Consider the following 24,953-nt stretch of genomic DNA (forward strand, 5'->3'; position numbering starts at 1 on the left):
CTATGTGTGCTGCATCCTTCCAGCTCATGTCAACCAGTGGGTCTGTATTCATTTCAAATGACTGAGATCTTTAGTGGAGTTTATTAAGTAAACCAAACCCTTAGAAGACAATAAAAAACAAGGTGGGAGGCCAGGTGTGGTGGCACAGGCCGTTAATCCCAGCACTCAGGAGGCAGAGGCAGGCAATCTGTGAGTTTGAGGCCAGCCTAGTCTACAGAGTGAGTTCCAGGACAGCCAGGACTACACAAAGAGATCTTGTCTTGGAGGAAAATAAATGAAGTGAGGGGGAGAGAAGTAATGAGGGGAAAGGTAATGCCTTTTATCTATCTGGGAACCCCAAACAGGCATTAGCTGTCTTGGGAATGGTGAGCAAAAAAAAAAAAAAAAAAAAAAAAAAAAATCCTAGAGACAGAAGAGTCTGTGCAGTTCACACACTGCCACAGGTCATACTTTAGAAACACCTGCCCTATGCTCAATAAATTCCCTTTTCTCCCCACTGATACGTCCCACCAGTCATATTTCAGTTTCAACCCCCCATTCATTATAGACTTCTTGGGCTTGTGGGCCTTCTGAACAGAAAAGCATCAAACATTGTACTGAATCTAAAACACTAAAATATGGACTCAAGGATCAGACGGTTTCCACAAAAATATATTTAATAACTTGTAATATAAAATCAAACACAAAATTTAATCAATAATTCAAACTCACTTCTAGCAGGGAGTGCTTGTATTTAGGAAAACTAAAATATATACATATTCACAACACTTGTAAGCATAGCTGAAGAGTGATGAGACTCACAGAATTCTAGATTTACAGCTGGAAGTTCCATAACTTTATCTTAATCAAGTGTTTGGTATTAATTATGAGCAACTATTAAGTCAAAAGCAAGAAAAATGGGGAGGAATGATCAGTTTTTCAACCTTTATGACAAATACTTCTCTAAGATACAAGTGACCAAGATCTTACTGGATCCCTGATTGTCATTTCTGGCAACTTAGCCCAGCCTGGTGGAAGGCAGTGTGCTATGTGGTCAGAGAGCTTGTGTTGTGTCTCACCAGAGCCTCATTAACAGGAGTTGTATGCTCTGGCTCAAAGTAAGGAAGCAGTATCAACAACAGTTGCACACACCTTCCCCATACAGGCTAAGGCCTTGTTTAAAGGTATTGCTGAAAGGTTCTATTGCCCTGCTTATATTAGGAAGCGGAGGAGTAGATGACCACGTACATCACATACAAGTTCATCACAATAAAGGTCTGAGTCCTATTTTGTACTTTGAACTACACCATAGTAATGGTCAATCCACCTTATTCCAGAAATGTGGTGATATTTTGTTTATGATCTAACAAATAAAGCTTGCCTGAAGATCAGAGTGCAAAGCTAGCCACACTAGTTAGCCATAAAAGCCAGGCAGTGATGGCACACACCTTTAATCTCAGCACTAGGGAGACAGAGGCAGATGGATCTCTTGTCAGTTCAAGGCCACCCTAAGCTACAGGAAATTGATCCAGTCAAAAGAGAAACAGAGCTCACACAAAGGTGATCCCAGCACTTGGAGTAGCATGCCGTTAATCCCAGCACTAGAGAGGAACGTAAGGCAAGAAGAGACACCACAGAGCTCAATGCACTCAGTCAGTCTGGGGAAACAGTGCAGTCTGAAGACAGGATCACCCTTTCAGTCTGAGCACTGGTAGAGGTAAGAACTTTCTATTGACTGGCTGCTTTGCTTCTCTGATCTTCAGTTTTCACCCCAGTATCTGTCTCTGGGTTTTTATCATCTGTACTACAAAGTACTTCACACCACAATAAGCAATTTTTCAAGAATGTGCTCTTGCCCTCTTCCTTTTTTCTGAACAAGAAGGGTGTATTCCATAAGAAGAAAGAGTGATTGATTCCTCAATGCCTGGGTATGATGACGTTCTCTTCCTGTACTCCTTTCATCAAGAACATTCAAAGCAGTTTCTTAATATACAGCATTTGGAAGCATATGCCTTACTGGCTCTTTAAATGATAAAAATTTTTGGTTCAATAAAAGAAAAATTTGGTAACAAAATATATGTAAAACTATAATTTTGTAATTCCAAATAGTAAGTTGCCTTTATTAACCAAAGTATTTGTTTGCAGTCATTTATCCGAAACTAAAGCTCTTACAAAACTTGGATTGTGATAAAGTTAACTTAAAAACTTCTTGCCATGTTGCTGGGCATACCACTGCTGTCTCTGCTTGCGGTTTTCCAACTCAGTGAGAAGAGCCTGTCTGTAGGCCTCGTACATCTTAACAATCTGCTCCAGTTCCTTCATGAAAAGCAATTTCAACATTCCCTGGTAGGTGTCCAGGTCAGCCAGCTGGAAGAGCTCCCACTTCAAAATGTGGTCATATCTATCATAAAACACGTTCATAACATAATACATAAATGTGCATTCACAACAATAAACTGGTATATTTTATAGACATTTTATTACATGTAAACAGATATGTTTTACTTTAAAATGTTTGAGTTAGAAAAACTTGCTATTTAGACAGACTTTTTGTTTGTTTTGAGCTGGGGACCTAAGCTGACCTTGAACTCCTGGGCTCAGAATATCCCCCTGCCTCCTCTCTTCAGCAGCCGGGAAGATAGGAGTATGCTAATACACATGGTTCTAAATACACTACTCTTCCTCTTCCCCCTCTTTTTAAAATTCATTTACATTTTTATGTGTATGAATGATTTAACTGCATGCCTGGTGCCCAAGAAAGCCAGAGAAGTTGTCAGATCCCCTGGAACTGCAAAAGCAGCCAGCATTCTTAACTGCTCTCTCTCTCCAACCTGAAGTACATTTTTATGTGTATGGGTGTTTTTGCCCACACGATGTGTCTGTGTACCACATGCATGTATGGTGCCCATGGAAGCCAGAAAGGGGCACTGGATTCCCTGGAACTGGAATTTCAGACAGTAGTGAGCTGCCATATGGATGCTAGGAAGTAAACCTGGGTCCTCTGCAAGAGCAGCCAATGATCTTAACAATTGCGCTCTCTCTCCAGCCCCAAACACACTTATTTTTTAAGGAAAGGGAAAAACAAAACAAACTGTTAGATATTACGTCAGGTTAAAGAGTACCCATTTAGTTTAAGACCCAACTTTAATATTAGTCCTGAGCAATCATTAATACCATTTCCAGACCGATAGTGGTTCTGTAATTTCCAAAAAGCACATCCTATGTTCTTATAACTTCATACAAAGTCAGTTTAGGGAACTGTGAATACTTCAGAGCACACTGTGCTTCCCAGTGATAGTGCAGAAAAATGGATAAAGTCACCGGTGTCCTCAGAGCTAACAGATGTACATGAGGGACACTATTCACTGCTGTAAATAAGGAACCCGAAAAAGGATGAATCACTACTTTTAGGCCAAGTATTCCTGAGGAGTAACTTCAATAAAAACCCAGGAAAATGGGTTCGGAGAGATGGTAAAAGCATGCACCGCTCTTGCAAAGGATCAGAGTTCAGTTCCCAACAAATCAGGTGGCTCACAACCCCCTATAACTCCAGCTGCAAAAACTTCAATACTTTCTTTTGGACTCAAATACTACACATATGTGTGCACAAATACATACATAAACATAATTAAAAATTTTTTTTTAATTCAAGAAGCCTTTCAAAATGAAACTAAACTGAAGAAAACTCCACAATGTGACACACTGGTTATACTTGTGTGTGTCTTGGAAGGCCTCTAGCCCTCCTTCAGGGCTTAAGTGGTTCAGGATGAGCTGGAACTACAAAACCAACTACTAATGTAGTAACTTACACTTTGAAAGGGACAAGAACAAAAGACAACAATCTAATTCAGTTTTTTTTATTTATAGATGAAAAGCCCGAGAGCTTAAAAAAAAAAAAAAAACTAATTATCTCTTGCAAAAATGTTTAGTGATCTAATAATACAGAAAAGCAGGGTTCTTTGGAACAAGAAGGTTTCAGGGTGAATGTCCATTATTAGAGGGATGTAAACATAGTAAGGCATGTACCTATGTTATGTTGATATCTTATCTCAAATCACTGTAGGACAGACATAAAAGGAAGGTTTAATTATGAATTCTAATGGATTTATTTTTAATAATCACATGTCCTACCTAATGGGTACATTTGCCACTTTATTCCAAAAGGCTCACCCATCTAATATATAAATATGTATGTCTTCAAAAACAAGACCCTGAGCAGTTCTTCCAAGCCGCCCAGTGCAGCTCACAGTCGCAGCTGTCTTGGGTGTGTGCATCCGGGGACACCAGCAAAGCCACAGGAGGTATTTCACTGACTTCTACTTTTTATTCTGTTCCCTGAGGACTGAAAACTTACCAACATAAGACTACTTTCTTTGCAGAAACCTGGATATTTTCTTTTCTGGGCAATCTAACTCCCTCTGAACAGGAACGAAAGTTGTACCAAGAAGCACTCACAGCTCAAGTGTTTCCCAGAAATGCTGTCATTCAGGGAGTTTAACTTCTCTCTGAAATAAATTCACAATTCCTAACAAGGAACTTAATCTCCAGGATTGTTCTGCTTCGTTTCATCAGCGTACCAAGTTCTTACCTGGGTTATTGTTTGGTTATAAGTACTGCAACTTAAATGTTAATCTTATAAAATGTAAAGAAAATAACAAAAACTAACCTTGTCCATATTTAGTATTCTTATGTATCCATTGCCAGAGGGCTACACACATAGTAATGAGGATTTATACTTTTTTGAGGAATTCTTCCTTCTAATCCAAAAGCCAAACTTTGTAAGTGCTGATATACTTTTTTTCCCTAAGATTTGTTTAGCTGGCACCTAATATCCTTTCTTAAATGTTACATAGAAGTCCATATTATAAGAAAAGCACAGTCCCCCAGGACAGTGTTTCTCTGTATAGCCCTGGCTGTCCTAGAACTCTATAGCCCACACTGGACTTGAACTCACAGAGATCTGCCTGCCTCTGCCTCCCAAGTGCTGTGATTCAATGTGTGTATCACCACTGCCCAGCTAAGCTTGATACTCCTTAAGTTGAGCTTTTTAGAGACCCCAAAGATGCTGGCACTATGTATTCACTTACTTCACAGGGGCTCGGGCGTAAACCTGAAGCCAGTCAGGGATTTCTGCAGTATGATAAGGATTTGCAGGCACCAGGAGGGACTGATTTCTTTCAGTTTGCTGTGGCTGGTATGTGATGGGAGGAGGCTGATCATAGCGAGGTACACTAAAAAGAAAGAATTGACATTTAATAAAATGTAAGCCCTTCACCTAGGACAGAAATATGATGACCAGCAGCTTTTAAGGCCTAACTGACTATCTTCCACCCTATCAGAACTTTCTATGGTAAGGGTCTGGGTATTTTTAAAAATTCTACTGTATAAACATATACTCCATTTCTTTTGGAAGCTGATATGCTGCTAGTGATAAACACCCAAGTTAAGGGGCAGGTAGAAAGAGAAGAGCCAGGGCAGCTCCCACTGCAACCGGCCCTGGGCCCTGGACCTGAGTCCCACCCTGGTGCCTCCTTTCCCTTGCTTATCCCTCAGCTCTTCTGGTGCCTGGTCCTTTGGCCCAAAGGTCCTCCTGTGCCCCACCCCCAGCTGCTCTCTGCATTCCCAACTCTACCGCTTCTCCTTTGGTTATCAGTCAGGCCTGACCTACACACAAGTGCAATGTGTTGATAACTAGGTTGCTCCTGAGGAAGTGGAGTAGGCCGAGGGGCCGGGTGCCAGTTCCAAGGTTACCTGAGCCAGGAGGAAACTTTCATAGGAGTGAAGCCAAGAGACCAAGGAGCTGAAGTATGAGGATGCCTCCCGCCCCATCCCCATCCTACATGCTGAGCTAAGATATGAAGGAAGATATGACTAGGAAATTCAATGGCTAACAGGCGGAACAGTTTAAAGAGGAAGAACCCATGAATACTTTCAGAGTAACTGACACAGAGCACTACAGACACTGATAGAAGCAGGCCTCCACAGAAGGTGGCAGAAAGACTTGATGAAATGTTTCAGACAGGGTTGGTAGCATACGTTGATCTTGATAAAAGAGCAATTGATGCTCTTGGAGTTTAATGAAGAAAGGGCTATCTGTGCTACAGCAATTCAAGGTTGCACAGTCTCATGTGTACATGCCCAAACAAGTCTTCTCCCACCATTTTATACAAACAAAAGTGAATTTTTACATGGAGTTATGAAAACCTATAAGCAAAGAGAAAAACAGAACAAGGTGCAAGAGTCCACAAAGGGGTTCCATGAAGCAAAGACCAAGGCCTTGCTTGGGAGAATGGTTATATTCTGAACATAACCACAGGAGAGAGGAAATACAATGTTCCTCCACCAGACAGTGTGTATTCAGGTGTATAACCTGGAATTGAAACAGGTCTTCACAGGTAAAATCCCAAGAGACTTGTGGGAGGGTGAGATGATGCCCTTTGTGAGAAGGTTGGTCCTCTCTGGCATCTACGTCTCATGATGGATCCACTCTAGTCAGAACAAAGGATATGCATTTATTACCTTCTGTGGAAAGGAAGCTGCCTGGGAAGCAACTCAACTGTGTGAGAGCTATGAAATTCGTCCTGGCAAACACCTGAGAGTATGCATTTCTGTGGCCAACAGCAGACATTTTGTTGGATCTGATCCCAAGAATAAAACTAAAGAAAACATTCTGGAAGAGCTCAGTAAAGTCACAGGTTTAAGAGGGTTTGGTGGAGGTTATTCTCTATCATTACCCAACGACAAAAAAATGAAGATCACAAGTCAGCAGCACAGCCAGACACTGGCTGACGAGTGGGAAAGTACAAGTGAAGGAGAACGGTTTGAGTGTGTGCTGGTTTTGAATAGGTGTGGCCCCCAGACTCCCAGGTTTGAGTGGAGGAGGACGGTTTAAGTGTGTGCTGGTTTTGAATAGGTGTGGCCCCCAGACTCTCAGATTTGAGTGGAGGAGGACAGTTTAAGTGTGTGCTGGTTTTGAATAGGTGTGGCCCCCAGACTCTCAGATTTGAGTGGAGGAGGACGGTTTAAGTGTGTGCTGGTTTTGAATAGGTGTGGCCCCCAGACTCTCAGATTTGAGTGGAGGAGGACGGTTTAAGTGTGTGCTGGTTTTGAATAGGTGTGGCCCACAGACTCACAGAGGTGTGGCCTTGCTGGAGTAAGTGAGGCTTTGTTGGAAGAAGTGTATCACTGGGGGGTGGGCTTTGAGGTTTCAGAAGCTCAAGCCAGGACCAGTGTCTCACTTCCTGCTGCCTATGGATCCAGTACCATGTCTGCCTTCATGCCATCATGTTTCCTGCCATGATGACAATGGACTAAACCTCTGAACTGTAAGCCTGCACCAATTAAATGTTTTCCTTTATGGTGTTTCTTCACAGCAATAGGTACTACAATGACAAGAAATATGGAAAAGCCATTTTCTGAGTTTGGAAAGCTGGAGAATGAAGACGTCAAAAGACTGTGCATTTCTCTATTTTGAAGACAGAAGAGCTGCTGTTGAGGCTAGGGATGAAATGAATGGAAAAGAAACAGAAGGGGGAGGAATGAAATTGTCTGAGCTAAGCCACCAGAAGGAAAAGAAAGAATGCCAAGCTGTTAGAAGGGCCTCCAGAAGGATTCTATATGAAGACTATTCCAAATGAGATGCTGAAGCTATGGTGGAAGGAGAAGCGAATATGGCTACAGTCCAGATTACTACAGCTATGAAGGCTACTACAGTAAATATTATGATTATGATTATCACAACTACTGTGGAGACTATGAAGATGGTTACAAAGTGAGAGGAACAGGAAGAGGAAGGAGAGGGTGAGTGAGGCGTTACACTACCACCAAGGGGGTGAGAAGCACCATGTCTAGCTTTTCACGGGGGGGGGGGGGGGGGGGGGGGAGGCACATCTGGGACCACCAAGATGCTCAGGAGTGGCAGAGGGGTCCTGTAGAATAGTAACAAAGAGGTCATGGTCCTAGTGGAGCACAGGGCAATTGAGGGGGCAATGTAGGAGGCAAGAAAAAAGCAGATACAGCCAGCCTGAGTCCAGGTGTCATGAGGCCAACAGCCAACAAAACTGGGGTTCCCAACCCATGGATCAGCAGCTGCCTCAACATGTAGTAACTATTCTACTAACTGAAGTTACAATAATGACAACTAGGAATTTTACTTCAGGATATTTAGAGGCAACAGTGGAAATAGACAAGTGAGGGCTTGAAGATAATACTGGCCAAAATACGACTGGCTTGATATCTACATTCTTCAAAATAAAATTGGCTTAACCGTTTCATCTTTAAGTAGCACTTTGTTGCCATTTGTATTCAGCTGAAGAAATCATCACTGTGTATATACTCAAGGCTTTTTATTTTTTTCTTTTCACTAATGCTCTTGGACATTATTGGGCTTGGAGAGCTCCCTTATTATGGGCGACAATGTTTTCATCATTCCAGGCTTCATTTTAGCTTCAAAATAATCTGTTAAATCAAAACCTTTGGTTTGGAAAGTTCTATTTTTCTGGATTTGGAACACATTTCATAGGTATATGAAATACGCTGTAAATAAAAGTACAAGCAAGCTAGTGCGTTGTCTTAGTAGTCTTAAGAAATTAAAACAAACAGACTTGAATTTTTTTTTGTTTTTTGTTTTTTTGTGACTGTATGTTCAGCATTCCTAGAAGCAGATTAACTATGTTTTTAAATTGTTACAATTTCACACATTTTTGAAATCTGCCCTACAAAATTTGTTTGGCTTCTATGTCAAAGCAATGATTGTATTCAATTTCTTGTTCATGTGAAATTTTAGTAAAACTCAAAAATCTATTTAAAAAAAAATCAAGCAACAACAACAAAAACCAAGTTAATCCTTCTGTGTTTTAAGACATATCTCCTCGCTGGTATTCATTCTTTTTAAGGAAAGCTTTAAAGGTTATAAAAACCTGGGTCTTAGTTTTAACCTTTATTACGAGGCTTAAATCATAAGCACAGATTTATGCAAATAGCTAGTAATTTTCCAACATATATATTGGAAAGGTCTATAGCTTTTCTCAGAACAGAAAAGGATGTTTCTCTTCCTCCTGTTGACTGAAAAAGTAAGGCTGGAGTAGGTAGTGCAGCAGGACTGGGAGTGGACTAGAGCCTTCTGTAAATCAGAGAATTAAAAAGGATCAGGTTTCAATTAGCTCTACAGCCTGAGTAAGCTGAGCAGGGAAGAACAGTTATATACAAGTGAGATGTTCCTAGAAGGGTACTATGCAAAGTACTCAACACCTGCAGGTTACAGAGTGAATTCTGGGAAACCAGACTGAGGTACTTCAGGCATAAAGACAAAACTGAAATGAGTCTGCCTGCCTCTAAACACAAAAGACATGCAAATATGAAAGAAGGTCACTGCTTTCTTAATTAGCATTAAAATAAGATCTAGATTATACTATGTTTAACAGTTCAGTTTAAGATTATTTATGTGTGTGTCTCCTCGTATGTGTGAAGCCAGGAGAGTATCAGATACCCTGGAGTAGTTACAGGCCACCATAAGATACCTGACAGGGGTGCTGGAAACCAAACTCGGAACCTCTGAAAAAGCAGCCAAGTGTTCATGATGACTGAGCCATTGTTCCAACCCCATCAATTTAAAGATAACATGAAAATTGAACTAATTGTATCTTCCAACATTTTTAATAAGTGGGTTCAAAGGGAAATAGTAATTGATACCGTATGCTTTAAAAGCAAATATGCCTGTGTTTTGGTTTTTGTTGTAGTTTTGAGACAAAGTGTCACTATATAGCCCTATCTAGAACTCTATGTAGACCAGGCTCGCCTTGAACTCCTAAGTACTAAGACTGAAGGTGTAAGCAACCATGCCCAGCTTGTGTTTTAAATTCAGTCTAACCACCTACAATTTATATGAAATGTAGGTAGAACTGCCTTTACTTTACTTTTTTGTAAAAGCAGACACATAAATTCGTACCACAAATGATATTTACAAGTTCTACATAAAGACTGTCATACAGTGGAACACCTATTAATACTACTATATGAACTGGCGAGTACTGATTCTCTTCTACCTAACATCTACAGAGCTGCTGAGAGAAACAATCATTTGGAAAATTACTTTATAAATCAATAGGTTGTTACAAACAAAATAGCCTTTCAAATCGGATGCTATTCCGTGACAGCAAACCATAACCATGGGCTTAGTTCTTCAACAACTTCATGAAGTCATTCAATAAAGCTAAGTGCTAAATGTAATCACTAGGAAAAACAGATTTTCAAGGTTGAATCACTAAATACAAAAATGTAAAATGTTTAAAACAATATACAGATAATGTTATCCCTGTAGATAGTAATTCTAAAATGAATTCTTATAATTTTAATGATTTTAAAAAATTATAGATATCCACCATAACCAACAAATGTATTAGGCCAGATGACTCTAGGCAGTTACCTATCAATGTGCTTATGAGATGTTACATACTTGCACTAAGTTCTTACAGCTTAAACGTAATTAATGTGAACTATTTGCTTCTTAGTTTTATATGTACTTTGAAGTACAGTGTCTATTTTACACTTCCAGCAATATGAATTGGATTATCAAGTTTCAAGTGCTCAATAGCCACATATGAAAACTGGCTACAATATTAGATAACACAAGGCTTAAGTATCATTCAAAACAGTCCAAAGAATTACTGGTTATATTTATTTAAAAAGCTACACTGTTTTGTTCTATTCCAACTTTTACTTCAGTAAGCAAACAACATAAAATCGTGTCTGAAGTTGAATAAAAACAGCAAGATAATGTCAAAATTATATTCTGACTTACTAGGAAGTGGGTCTGACTGATGAGACGGCTGATTTACTAACTTTAATTTCTGGGTGTCTACAACAAAAATATTCTGGCATCTCTTCTAATTGGAATCGGATCACAAAGACACATTTGTTTCAGAGAAAATACTTTTAAAAAATTTACTAATTATTAAAATCATTCATTACTAAAGTATATCTAGGATAAATATAAACTTTGAGAAATATCTATTTAAAATCTCAAGCATCATTCAAGATGCTCATCTCTTCAAAAAAATGTGAGACCAAAATGTAACACAGGGTGCTCTCAAAACAGAAAAGCTGAAAACGAAACTGCCACTTTACCTGGGAGCACAGGGGTGCCTGTACTGAGCCCTTTTATTTGTGTGATCCACATAATAGGTTCCAAATTCTGAGGACTCTACTCGTTCCCATCCAGGAGGAAGTCCTTCTCGTTCAAGAGGATGACTCCAATGAGTTGTGTTTGTGTTATGATCTATGTAGTATTTTCTCCCTCTCATTGTCCAGTCCACAGACCAGCCAGGGGGAAGGGGTAAATCTTCAGATCCATGGTTAGTTAAATTACCTAGAGATGTAGCAGCAACTCTCCCAATACCTGAAGAGAAAAGAAAATGGAGCAAGTGTTCAATTGTCTATTAAAATTTATGAATATGTCAATATAAGATTTCCACAAAATTAGTCATTACTATTAAATTAGAAAGAGAAAGAACTGAATTTTGAAACAAATATGAGTTTTGGCTTGTTGATTTGAATCTTCTATCACCAGGGCATAGGAAATACTTGTACTGCTAAAGGAAAAGTGAAGAAAGGAAAAATCTCAAGATTTAAGATTTGAAATGTTATCTAAAAAAGAAAAAGCAAAAATAAACTTGTAAAACCATTCCATTCCAAGTTCATAATTTTTAGAAGAATCTAACTGTGCCCTAGAATTATTAAATAAGATTATCAAGGCAGTCAACATGCAAATAAGTCAAATAGCCACATGCTGACCACAACTAGAAATAGAGGTTAATGAAAATGTACCACTTATGATGGCTCCAAAAATCATAAAGTCGTTTCCAATTAGCTATACATTATTTGGCTAAGTAAAATGTTGAGCTTTAAGGAATGATTCTTTTGAAATTATACTGACAATCTTAATACACTGAAATGCCAGAGTCCCAGCTTAGAAGAGCAATGTTTCTTTCAATCATTTCAGTATCTATGAAAACAGCAATGACTAAAACAGTTTAGAAGAAACATTAAAATTAAGGTATGCTTGAATAGAAATGCTTCTATTTAAGCTGAAATTCTAAAGGATGAAATGTAAACTCATAAATAAATACAGGTTATTGGTAGGTGTTTTAAAACTGTACTCACTAACACGTCACTGCAGCACAGCCTATAGAAGGGCTAGCACTGAACCGATACTGACACAGTAGATGATTATGCCACTGGATGCCTAGGTCAGGGCAGAGTAGTGGCCTGCACAGCTACTCTCTCTCATGAAGACATTCTCTACTTCCTACCCTGAGAGATTAAGAGTAAGAGAGACAGCCAGGCATGATGACTCTTGCCAGTACTCCCAGCATTTAGGAGACTCTGGAAGAAAGAATGCCACAAGTTTGAGGTAAGCCTAGTTGCACACAGAGTTCTGGGCCAGCTTGGGCTAGAGAGAGGTCCTGTCCAACCCCACCCAAAACAAGTGAAAAAAATGCAGGTAATATGCTTCCTTTATATAGTCACACTTAAAAGTCCTGGGCTCCACCATCTCAGACTTCCTGGTATTCACCTGTCTCTGTGAGCAATAATTTATGGCAGAAAGGATAAGATACAAAAGATCATGAAGCTTCTGTCCCTATCAAGCTCATGTGCTTTCCCTAGGATCACTTGGGAAAACCAGCTGCTTTAATGTCATAAATTTGTGCATGTAACGATGGACTGAAACCTCCAGCTAAAATACAAGCCTCTTGTTAACAGCTTCGGGAGTTATTTCCTAAACTATGCAACTAAGTTTTCTCTCCTCTCCGAACCCAGACCTAGAACTTGTTTCTTCAACATGAACTTGGTGGTGATATTTTGTTTATGATCTAAAAAAGCTTGCCTGAAGATCAGAGTGCAAAGCTAGGAACACTAGTTAGCCAGAGAAGCCAAGCAGTGGTGGCCACACCTTTAATCCCAGCACTTGGGAGACAGAGGTAGATGATCTCTATTAGTTCAAGGCTACCCTGGGCTACATAAAATGGATCCAGTCTAAAAGAGAAACAGAGCTCTCACAAAGGTGATCCCAGTACTTGGAGTGGCATGCCGTTAATCCCAGCACTAAGGAGACAGGAAGAGATATGGCTGGGCAGAGAGAGGAATATAAGGTAGAAGGAGATAGGAGCTCATGGCAGTCTGAGAAGCAGTGCAGTCTGAGGATGAGTCTGAGGAGGCAAGTCTGAAGACAGACAGGATCACCCCTGTAGTCTGAGCATTGGTAGAAGTAAGAACTCTCTAGTGGTTGGCTGCTTTGCTTCTCTGATCTTTCAGCTTTCAGCCCCTGTTAGCTGACTCTGAGTTTTTATTATTAATACCAATTAGAATTTGTGCTATAGAACTTGTCCTAGGTCTGGGTCAGGAATCACAAGATGTGCTTAACATTCTATAATCCCAGAAAGAACTATTAAAAAATAAAATATGGATGTAATCTAGAAAGTTTCTAACGTTTAAAGTTGGAACAACGTACAATAGATGACTCAAAATCACATTGTAACTCTAAATATAAAATAAACATACATAATGCATATGTGTGTTAGAACTACAGAATGAGAAATGAGAGAAAACTTCCTTAGTGGAAAAATTCACATGTGTAGATATATTCACATGTGTAGATATGTTGAGAAGACCTGCACATATTTAGATATCCATACCCCAACAGGGAAAGCTCAATATACTTGCCCTATTCAAAGTGCATTAGTGTTATTGACTCCCATTCAAAAACATAAACAAAAATAAAATAAAAAACAAAAACAGTTTACAAGGGGTAAAAGAATGATGTCCAATGGAGAAATCCGCCACAGTAATATCACATGGATAGTGTACCTCTTTACACATTAGATTTTTTTCTTTTTTTCTCCTTCATCTTTATCTCTCTCCCATTATCTCCTCCCTCTTCCACCTCTCAAACCAGTAAAATCGGCTCAATCTAATCAGGAGGAAAATATCAAAGTCATATTGAGGGGGTTCTACAAAATGTCTAACACAGAAGAACTATGAAAGCGGCGGAGACAACAGAAGGCTATAGACATGAGTGGATCCTGGAACATAAAATGGATATTAGTGAAAAACCTAGTTAAACCTGAGTAAATCTTGGAATTAAAAAAGTTATCCATGAGGTCATGAAGATACCCCACAAAAAAATTTCATTACTTACCTTTGGAAATGGCTAGGGTAGCACTTCATTACTAAGAAAAACAGTAAATGAAAGGAAAGATCTAGTGTTTACCCCTTCTTTCCTAAATGAATAACCAGCAAGTACTTATAAAAACTGTTTTAGAACTCCAACTACAAAATCAGAAGAAATAACAGAATTAAAGTATCACAGTTTGCAATACCCAACAAAAAGGATCATTACTGTCTCCCCCCAAAAAAGAACTTCCTGATGAATAAACCAGGCTGACAAGGAGAACATGCTAAAACTGAACATCACAATGAGAGAGACAAGTCCTAACACATGTAGTAAAATTCATATAATGCATCCATGAGGAACGCAAGCAAAAAGACTTACTACCATTTCACATGAAAGGAAAAAAAAAGTTTTGAGAAAGTTATTTTACCAAAGCCCACTATATAAAATCAAATGATGAGCATTACTAACCATATCATTTTAGCAACAAAAGATCAATTATAACTCTTCAAACAAAAACAAGCAAGCAAACTACCAATTTTAAATTAATCAATAAGAAAAATAAAAGATCTTTAGTTTCTGAGCTACAACTTTAAAAAATAAGTTTTCCATAATTTAAATTGGTCCCAGAAAATAGTAACTGGCATTTTTTCATAAATGAATAGCTTTTGTCTATGGCTGTAACTGTACAAATATGCTCCATTAAATTTAAAGTAAGCATTCACAAGCTAAGGACTGGATATTCTAAGGATCAACTAGCACTTTGTCTTTACCAAGCTTCACGAGCTTCAAAGACCTTAACAACCATGAAGCTGCCTGAGACCTACATGTGTGAACAACGCTTAAAATTTCTCATTTCTAAATTCAGTAGTACCTGAAGACAGTAAAGTGGGAGCTGGAACCATGAGTTCCATAAGGAACACAGTAAGATAACAAATGCTACATTGTGTGTTAATTAGGATGTTGGTAAAGGGCCTTTACATATTGATCTAAGACAACTGCTGCTTCACTTGCTAAGATAAAACTGTATCAGCTTCACAAGATAATTCTAATGAACTAAATGCTTGCACATTTACTGGAGTAAATACAAATTCAGTAGTTTTAAAATAAAGCCTGATAAATTATGTGATCTTTAAAACTTCAAAAATAGGTTTAGGACCAACTAATCAATTCAGCTAGACTGACCAGCAAGCCAGCTAGCAAGCAAGCAAGAGGTCAACTGGTCTCTGAGGGTAAAAGTACTTAGCACCAAGCCCTGCATTTGATTCCCAGGACCCACAAAGTGGAAGGAGTGAACCAATTCCTGCAAGTTGTCCTTTAACCTCCATACATGAGCGTGCGTGCGTGCGTGCGTGCGCGCGCACACACACACGCGCACGCACACACACACACGTGTGCACATGCCCAAACACATAAGCACCCACAATCACACATTGTACTGGCTAGTTTCATGTAAACATAACACATGATACAATCAGCAGAGAAGGAAGCCTCAGTAAAGAAAATGTCTCCATAAGATCAGGCTGTGGGCAAGCTTGTAGGGTGTTTTCTTAATTAGTGATTGTTGGGGGAGGGTCTAACCTATTGTGGGTGGGGCCATCCCAGGGATGGTGGTCCTGGCTTCTATAAGAAAGCAGGCTGAGCAAGCCATGGAGCAAGCTCCTCCTGCCAGGTTTCTGCCCTTTGAGTTTCTGTTCTCACTTCCTTTGACAATAATGTGGAATTGTAAGCTAAATAAACCTTTTCCTCCCCAAGTTGCTCTGTCTACAGAGAGAAAAACCCTGTGTCCAAAAAGAAACAAAAGAAAGGAAAAAATTAAAAGGCAAATTGTTTTTAAACAAAAGAGACTCAGAATGGAAGTGTACTGACATTAAAAGCAGATGTTGGTTATAACCTAAAATCTTTTTTTTTTCCCCCTCAACACTGGGTTTCTCTGTCCCTAGCTGTCCTGGAACTCTCTGTAGACAAGGCTGGTCTCAAACTCACAAGGTTCTGCCTGCCTCTGCCTCCCAAGTGCTGGGATTAAAGGTATGTGCCACCAAGGCCTAGCTTATGACCCTAGTTTTATGAACTTGGATGTGTCCCATTTTCTTCTTGTCCCTCCAAATGTCTGAAACAGGTACTTCATTAATTTTCTTTAAAATGCTAATCACTGGGGGCTGGAGAGGTTAACCGCACTTTCTGGGCTTGCCTGGGTTCTGATCCCAGGTACCATGTGGCAGCATACAACTGCAGATAACTCCACTTCAGGGGATCTGATGCTCTTTTAGATCTTGAGGGCGGTGAACATATACTCCATCATTTGCATGCCTAATGCCTACAGAGGCCAGAAGAGGGTACCAAATCCCCTCAAAAATGGAGTTAGAGGACTGCGAGCTGCCACATGAGTACTAGGAAATTAACCTGGTCCTCTGGAAGAGTAGCCAGTGCTTTTAACCATGTGTAATGGTTTGTTTCAAGTCTCAGCTTTCTGATAGACCATGAGTCTCCATTTCACCTTACATTGTTATTTCTTAAAATAGATAGGAATATAGTCTCCTAAATGTAAACCACCCTTACTCTGTTTGCAGTGGGTATCCCCAATTTTCCACCTAAAATGTCTTTCTTCTACCCTGTTAATGCCAAGTCCAAGCCTACTTCAAATTCTATCTGCTCCTTGGAGCATGCATTCCTCTAACTATTCCAGTTAACACTCATCTTTCTTCTGGCTCCCTCTAACAGTTAGTACTACAAAATAGAACCACGAGTTGTTTCAGAACTTTGTGTGTATGCTGGTTTTGTCTCTCTAAATATAAGATATCCCAAGGGGATCAAGAAAATACTAGACACATAATTAATATTAAATGAAGATAATTTTCCTATGGCTAAAATTTGCATTCCAAATTGTTAAGTCAGTTTAGTAGAAGTTGTGGCTGATAAAAACAAACAAACAAATAATCATTCCCACACATTTATCTTTATCCTGCCAAATTTAAAGCCTATAATTTACTAAGTGAGAAAAGCTTTCTTATCTTACACCAGTTCATCTACAGTAATAAGCACTTTAGGAGTGGAGGTAGCACATTCTTTAATCCCCTCCTTGGGGATTACCTCCAGGTCAGAACATAAGAGTGCTGCTCTCTTCATTAACACAATGTTTCCCACCTGCTACAAAAAAGCCACATTTCACACATAATTAACCAGCTGGCAGTCTTTTGACCAACCTGAGAAATTGTTATTGACTACAAAAAGTGAGATTTAGAAAAACAACGCTAGATCACAAGTGTGCAACTGCCCACACTTTGTATACCTAGCACAGTCAATTCCTCTTCTTTTTTCCTTTCTTAGGTTTAAGACAAATTTTTGGAGAGGCTTACCTTTCTCATTCTACCAAATCCAAATCTAATTTCAATCTAACTAGAGACATTAAATTTATCATGTTTTTAAGCCCCAAAGTGTATACAGCCAAGATGGCCTTGAGATAAACATCAAGTTTAATATGATAACATAATAAAGAGAACCAAGAGTTCTGTCATTCATTACAGTTTTAAAACTACTAGCAAGCAGGCAGAAGCAAGAATGGCAAAATAGAAATTTTTTTTCTCTAGGAATTTTTTCCCTTCCAAAAAAGTCCATGGAAGACCACCTTTTTAAATCAAAATATCAGTGAGTATAAACCAATGTGCTATTTACTATGTCAAGTTACCTGAAGTGTGCCTCCCCTGATTCTGTGTCATTCTTTGGAAGAGTTCATGGTTGTATTCATAATATCTGTAGTCTTCTTGTGCACGATCTCCAAGTGGCCGCCTTCTCTGACCATCAAAAAAATTATCTGAATAAAAGTATCGGGAACCAGAGTCTCCATTTTCAACAGCAAAATTAACTTCTGTTAAAAATGACTGTGATGAGCCATACTCTCCAGGAACATCTGCTAGGCTCCTGACAAGGTAAGAAGAAGGTGCAGACAGTCTGTTGCTTTCTCTTCTCATTACTTCGTGAGGCGTCCTTTGAATTGGAGTTCTCAGAAAACTCTGGTTTCTAGAAACTACTCCATCTCCAGAAGCTGAGAAAGCATTAGAGCTTGAGTCTGGAAGACAGATATCAGTCCGTCTTGGAATTGTTGGACCATGCCGAATGAATGAAGGCATGAGATCTACAATCAAACAGAATAACATCACTACCTTAATAAATAACTTCACTCTTCTAAAGTTACTTGTTTATGTCAAAATAACAAAGAGCTCCAGAAAACAAAATTTAAATTTTAACACTAGAACTTTGAGACTATTTTCTCAAGCAAATAAACTTATAATCTGCATTAATGGCTATGTGTAAGCTCAGCAACACCTGAACTGATACTGTATATTGTCATATATGATACAATGTCAGCAAGATTGAAAATAATCTAATAAATCAATGCAGTCAGCAGCATCATGTAAGGTGTTGCCAAGAATCTTTGTTCATGCAAACACAGTTTCATTGCAATAAAAAAAATGCTCCTCCAAAACATGCAAGACAAATTTCTTTTAAAAGATTTTTTAAATTAACAGTTTTGTCTTTCTACTCCCAGAATTACCCAGTTCTAGGTACAATGATCAAAACTAGAAAGCAAAACTGTTCAGGGTAGAAATTAAAAAACAATCTAATTCCAAAAATGCGCACACAAATGTTGAATCTGCTGAAAAATAATAAGCCTGTAATTATAATTATGGCTCCTTTAAGAGCAGATAACTCAAAGCAAGACAATGGGTTGTGGGAAACAATGTGTGAACAGCTTAGATTGTCTTAGCTAGAAGACTGGAGAGATGGCTCAGCAGTTAAGATTTTCTGAGCTAGAAAACAAATACCTTTAAAACATGAAGAAATCTGGATATTTAGCACATTTTCTGAATTCATTAAGTAAATGATACTGAGAAGTGTCAGAAGCTAACACTAGAATATCTTAATTTTGGAATAATTAACAGTTGACAGAAACACTCTATCGAGTTATTCACTGAAAGATTCAACTCAACACGTTGCATGGTTTCAGGTAATGTTTAGTAAATTTTATTTGCAGCAAAAAACAAGCTATCACCTAAAAAACAGAAAAACAAGCAATTAAAACTAAAGTTTTAAGTTTCTGACATACCCACCAGACCAACTTTGTCGTCAAGCCCTACAATTATTAACATAACTTGCAAGGCTCAACACATGGTTACAATGAAAAATCAAACGCTCTCCACCCCTTTCTGCGTGATCTTGGGCAAATACTAGGAACCTCTGTGGACAGCTTTCCCAAATACAGTATGAGGTAATGGTTAATTTAAGTCACACGGTTACTACGAGCTTCCAAGAAGGAAACGCACATTACACAAGGGGCCCAGCTTCTAGAATAAGAACCAAAGGATTAGCTCCTTCTCAGAAACTAAAGAAAATCGAGGCGCTCAAGTTTAAAAACTTAGAGTCACCTATTTCAAACGGAGAAGGAAAGCTGTGGGAGGAGACGGAACATACCCTACATAGACGAGGGGAGAAAGTTAGTTACTTGCCCGCTGTGGCAGAAATCATTCTGAGTACTTTGCTTTTTCGGAATTTTGGGTGCAAAACCTAATCCGACTACTTTAGGGGCTCGTCTGCTCTGAGAGAGGAGGCGGCTCTGGGTAGCGGCTACCAGTCCGTGTCCCGCCGCAGGGCTAAGGAGTCCGGTCTTTCTGCGTGTGCTGCTTGGGGCGCGAGCGAGCGTCGCCCGCGATGGTCGCAAACGCCGGGCACGCCCCGACATACCAGGCAGAGAAGCGCCCCGGTACAAGCACTTTTCCTCCAACACCAGGCACAGCCATGCATTCCCCAGAGTCTGCCTTTCCAGCACCACCCGGGGCTCCGCAGGGTCCCCAACCCGCGACACTCACTCCGCAGCAGGGGCGACGTCTCCTTCTTCACGTACTTGCCCTGCACCTCGGCCGGCTTGGACACCTCGTTTTTGGTTTTCTTGCGGGACAGCATCCTCACGGACGACGCCCGCCGCCGCCGCCGCCCCAGCAGCCTCGCTAGGGTCGAGCGCCCGCCGCCCGCCGCCGCCTCCCGGGCCGGCGCCGCCTCCGCCTCTGCTCTCCGCCGCCCGCGCCCGCCCGCAAGCCCCGCCGCATGTTGGCGGCGCTAGACGCGCCCGCCGCCGCTCAGTCGCAGGGCAGCTCCTCCCGCGAAGTCGACCGGCTCAGCGCCGCCGCCCGGGGCCGCCTTGACGCAGGGCCGCGGCCGCCCGCAAGGGCCATGGTCCGCCGCCCCGAGCCGCTAGCGCCGCGGCCACCGCCTACGTCCGGTAAACTTTCCCCGCGCCGCTGGGCATGCTGGGAAAGCCGACGCCGCGCCAGCGGCCACGCCCCCTCCGGGCGCCGGCGCGCGGGCGCGGCTGCGTGCGGGCACACGCGGCGGGCGGCTAACGGGCCGGCGCGGCGACCACCGCGGCCCTCAACGCGGCTGCGCGCGGCGGCTCCGGCCGTTGAGCAGCCCGAGTCGAGGCCGGCCAGGGCCCGCTGGGCCGCGCAGCCGCGCTCGCCTCCGACCTGAGCGCCCTAGCGGAGGCCGAGCTGCCCGCAGCCGCGTCCCCTGCCCTGACCGTCCCGGGCCGACGAGGACGCGGGACAGCGCGACTGCCGGGGCCTCTTGTGGTGACAGCGTGACTGCCCCAGAAGCTGAGTCTTTCTCTTCGCTTCTTCTGTCCTTCCCCCTTACTCCCGCTCTCCCTCGCCCGTGTCCCCACTCCGGTTTTCAGATCAAAAGGACAAAACAAAGAAGATGGGGTTTCTGCAACTCCTAAGATAAATCTGACGTTAATATTATATTTATCTCTTTTAATAGTATGGTCGATAACCACGTGTTTTCTCTTGCAGTTCACTCCTGAGGCCTTTGAGCGCCTGAGTGCAGAACTCAAGAGTTTTCTAACACAGCGGATTCTACTTTGTTCTCTATAACGCAGTCAGGTACACAGAATAATCCTTGGAAAATAAGATGGGATTCATCCCCCTTGACAGAAGAGAATGTTTTCCCTGGTGCTTAAAACACAGAAGCGAAACATGAGTCACATAACAAAAGCATGTGGTTTCCTTACATAAGACACCAAAACTGGCCAAATTTTGTTTAGCTATGCACAAAGGAGACATTTTATCGGTTGTTTCCGTGTTTTCGTGTTTCCTTGTTACGGAACCCTACAATTCTACACCAAATATTTATTAAGCACCCATCATGTAAGCGCTGTCTTAGGTGTCTGATAAGGCAATAAAAGTCCCTGCTGTTATGGAGAAGAGAGATGACAGAATAAGACTAGTAAAACTTAGTATGTTGGATAATGAGTGCTGAAGTAAGCATGAACAAGTGGGATTTCACAGTCTTGGAAAACGTGGCAGAGTAATAACGCTCTAAAAAGTCGATACAGGAATTAACTCGCCATGAAGCTATCTGGATGGAGTGAGACTTCCTGGCAGAACAGCAAATGCAAAGAGGGTCCATGTAGATGGAACAGAGAAGAGTGAAGGGAAATGAAGGTCCATGGTAACCGGCCACGCACCTAGCCTTTGGAGTAGAGGAGTGATATATTTAATGTTTTCATGCAAGCACTCTGGAGGCGGTATTGAGAGTAGACTGAAACGGTTTCAAAAGCAAGGAGAAGAGTCAAAAAAATGTTGCTAACATGCATCGGCAGAGAGGCAATGTGAATAATGCAGTAAGTAGTAATATTTTGTCTGAAGTGCATCTCACAGAGGCAACAGGCTTTGCTAACATTGATTATGGAATAAGAGTAAGGAATAAAGGGTTTCTCCTTGTGTGAGCCTTAATAAGACAAATGGAGTTCGGTAGAACAGGCTGTACTCTGGGAGGAAGAAACGACGCAGTTAAGTACTCCGGTGGTTCAGATAAAAGTGCTAGTATGAATGTGTTGGTAGTGGGAATAGAGGATAGTAATGATACAACAGTAGGGTTTAGTAAACTGAAGGATTTGAGGATGGGAGGCAAAGGATAAAGGGGTTGCCATAGAATTCCCAAGGCTGGCTGACGAGGAGAATAAAGTTATGTTGTCGGGATCCTGTTAATGAGGATAATTCGTTATATCTGGGGCTTTCCAGAGAATGAAATTAATGATGCTTTCTACATTCATGAAGGGGAGAATTGTAGGGTTTTGTAGCTGGATGGAAATTCTGAAATAAACCATGCTAATCTCATGAAAAGTAATACATGGTGTCTTAGGTTACCTTCCTGTTCAGTGGCAAAAATACATTTGGTCACTTTTCCCATTGCTGTCACCAAATGCCTGGAAGAAACAGTGTAAAAGAGAAAAAAACTCATTTAGGCTTATGGTTTTAAAAGGGTCACACATGGTCACTTGTCTTCATGTTTCTGGGCCAGTTGGGAACAGCCTTCATCTTTGCATGACATACCAGAAACAGAGACACTGGACGATATTTTGTACAAGTTACTTCCATGAATCCACCCCACTTCTTTAAGCTTGGCCTCATCTAAGTTTCTAGACCCCACTAGCTGAAGGTAAAGCCTAAAGCCAGGTATGGTGAGCAAACCTGTAAACAATCTCAATACTTAGGGGATGGCAGGAAGAACAAGATTTCAAAGTCAGCCTCTCAAGTATAGATCCAAATCAGCCTTCACTAATGAGAGCCTGTCTCAACGAATCAAAACAGACAAAAGCAATGAGCATGGGGAGAACATTTCCTATTTAACCATAACAAAACTAGTATCAGCACTGGAGAATTATACTCCCATCTTGTGCCTTTTTTCTGCTATAGCACATTTAAAACCCTACTAACCTGAGTCCAGACTGTTTCTTACACAGTTGCTTTGAAAGCCGTCCACATTCCCTACAAAGCATTCTCTTTTCTAAAGCCATTCAATTCTTTGAATTATGGAAGAGAGCCTCAATTAAGTGCTTTCTTTAAGACCTATAATTTGTCTTTTTTACCAAGGAGAGTTCATTCCAGAATCAACAGTCTATAGGCAGCAGTAGCAGTGCATAGTAAATAGATGGGCTTTGAATCCAGATTCTGAAATCCAAAGGCTTTGAGCTCACTTCTGCGTTCTAAAAATTCTCAGATTTCTGGGAATGTCCTTGAGGCAACTAGGATTGGCAGCTATAATTCTTTAGATATTCCTGCCGATAATGCTAGTACTATGTTACATAATAGAAGTGTTTTCCCACTGAAATTGCATTCTCAGTAGAAAAATAGCAGTTGAGGAACTGTATCTTATTAGCAGCAATTTTAATTTAGGATTAAAAGTTCAGATCAGAAAATGAAGCAATTTGACTACTTAATTTTTCAAGGTTAGTAATGTTTTAGCTTAACACTTTGTGCCACATATGAAAAGGAAAATGTATATTAATAGGTATATAAATGGTCTTTTAATTTTACAAAGTTTTTACTGTTTTCATAAAGACTGAAGTATTAAAATGTTAATGTTCTAGAAAAGCAAACTCTCATTCCAACTTGTTTCTCTCAGGAACTCAAGTTCTTTATGCTATTTTGATTTCCATTTATGAGATGCAAATAAAAAAGGGGTGAGCTGGAAAGATAGTTCAGTGGTACAGACCATTTGTTGCTCTGCAGAAGTCCTAAGTTCAATTCCCAGCACCATGTGGCAGCTCACAACCCTCTGTTAACTACAGCTCCAAAGAGATAGGATGCTTTCTTCTGTCCTTCTGAGCACTGCATACAGGTGGTACACAGACACACACAGGAAAAACACCCATCTACATAATAAATATTTACAAAATCAAATGGGCAAATTACCTATTTAGGCAAAAGTGTCCAGCCTTCAGGCTTCTCTGGGCCAAAGTGGATTGAGAACTGTCACATGCTGGGGCAGGGGCTATGGCTCAGTTGGTAAAGTCCTTGGGCAAACATGGGGACCTGAATTTGAATCCCCAGCTCTATAAAAAGCTGAGTGTTGGGTAATTTTATTTTAAGGTGTGTGACTTTTTCTGTGTTTCGTTTATCTCTGTGAAGCTGTGTTATTGTGCCTGTCTAAAACACCTGGTGGTCCTAATAAAGAGCTGAATAGCCAGAGTGAGGCAGAAGCAAGGATAGGTGGGGCTGGCAGGCAGAGAGTATAAATAGAAGGAGAAGCTAGGAGAAAAGAGCAACGAGAGGACACCAGGGGCCAGCCACCCAGCTAGCTATTGAGTAAGAGTAAGATTTACAGAAGTAAGAGAACAGGAAAAGAGCAGAGGCAAAAGATAGACTGGATAATTTAAAGTTAAAAAAAAATGCTGGCTAGAAGTAAGCCAAGCTAAAGCTGGACATTTATAATAAGCTTCCATGTATTTATTTTGGATGCTGTGTGGTGAGCCTCTCAAAAATGAAAAAGACAAAAGAGCAAAACATAATACAATAGTTAAGGGTTTCTGTAATCCCAGTGCTGATTAGGCAGACTGGTGGCTCACAGATCTAGTCTAGCTGAATGAGCTCCAGGTTCAGCAAGAAACTCAAAAAACAAGGTCTTTGGAGAAATAGAGTATACCACATGTTGATCCTTGAAATTCACAAACATATACGGGTATACAACACAAGTACACACACAATTTTTAAGTGCTGAAATTGGTTGTCCCTGAATTTAGCTCTTATTCCAGATTGTTGCTTGCCATTGGTAGGAAAAATAGTTTTGAGTGTCTCTAAAAGGTCTATGATGAAGATCTTTAAGACTGTCACCAATTAAAAATGGTGAAGCTTTGGTTATTATGGGTATGCCCTCCAACTGTGAGGTTCTACCCACTTTCAATTCTGTCTTCCCCTTCTCTCCCTCTTTTTCTGTTCCTTCTGCATCCTCCCTCCCCTTCTATGTGAACTCC

At 40.7% G+C, this 24,953-nt stretch overlaps 1 protein-coding gene across 1 annotated transcript; it reads right to left on the reverse strand.

Annotated features, from left to right (window-relative positions):
- Positions 1–638: 638 nt before the first annotated feature.
- Positions 639–20,157, reverse strand: Sav1 (salvador family WW domain containing protein 1). Its single transcript, XM_051195941.1, has 5 exons — positions 20,011–20,157; positions 17,832–18,278; positions 11,104–11,374; positions 5,067–5,210; positions 639–2,380 (listed from the first exon to the last, which is right to left on the reverse strand). The coding sequence occupies exons 1-5, from the start codon at positions 20,102–20,104 to the stop codon at positions 2,173–2,175; spliced, it is 1,164 nt and encodes a 387-aa protein (XP_051051898.1). The 5' UTR covers positions 20,105–20,157; the 3' UTR covers positions 639–2,172.
- Between the last annotated feature and the right edge of the window lie 4,796 nt (positions 20,158–24,953).

The sequence above is a fragment of the Phodopus roborovskii genome, unplaced genomic scaffold (assembly GCF_943737965.1).
Source record: "Phodopus roborovskii unplaced genomic scaffold, PHOROB, whole genome shotgun sequence".
Classification (NCBI taxonomy): domain Eukaryota; kingdom Metazoa; phylum Chordata; class Mammalia; order Rodentia; family Cricetidae; genus Phodopus; species Phodopus roborovskii.

Bases quoted from the DNA above. Each gene is read 5' to 3' on its own strand.
- Sav1 (XM_051195941.1), bottom strand. From the start codon at position 20,104: ATGCTGTCCCGCAAGAAAACCAAAAACGAGGTGTCCAAGCCGGCCGAG. The intron at 18,279-20,010 runs GTGAGTGTCGCG...GTTTGATTGTAG, and splicing joins GACGTCGCCCCTGCTGCGGA to ATCTCATGCCTTCATTCATT. The intron at 2,381-5,066 runs GTAAGTGAATAC...GTTTTATGATAG, and splicing joins TACGCCCGAGCCCCTGTGAA to ATATGACCACATTTTGAAGT.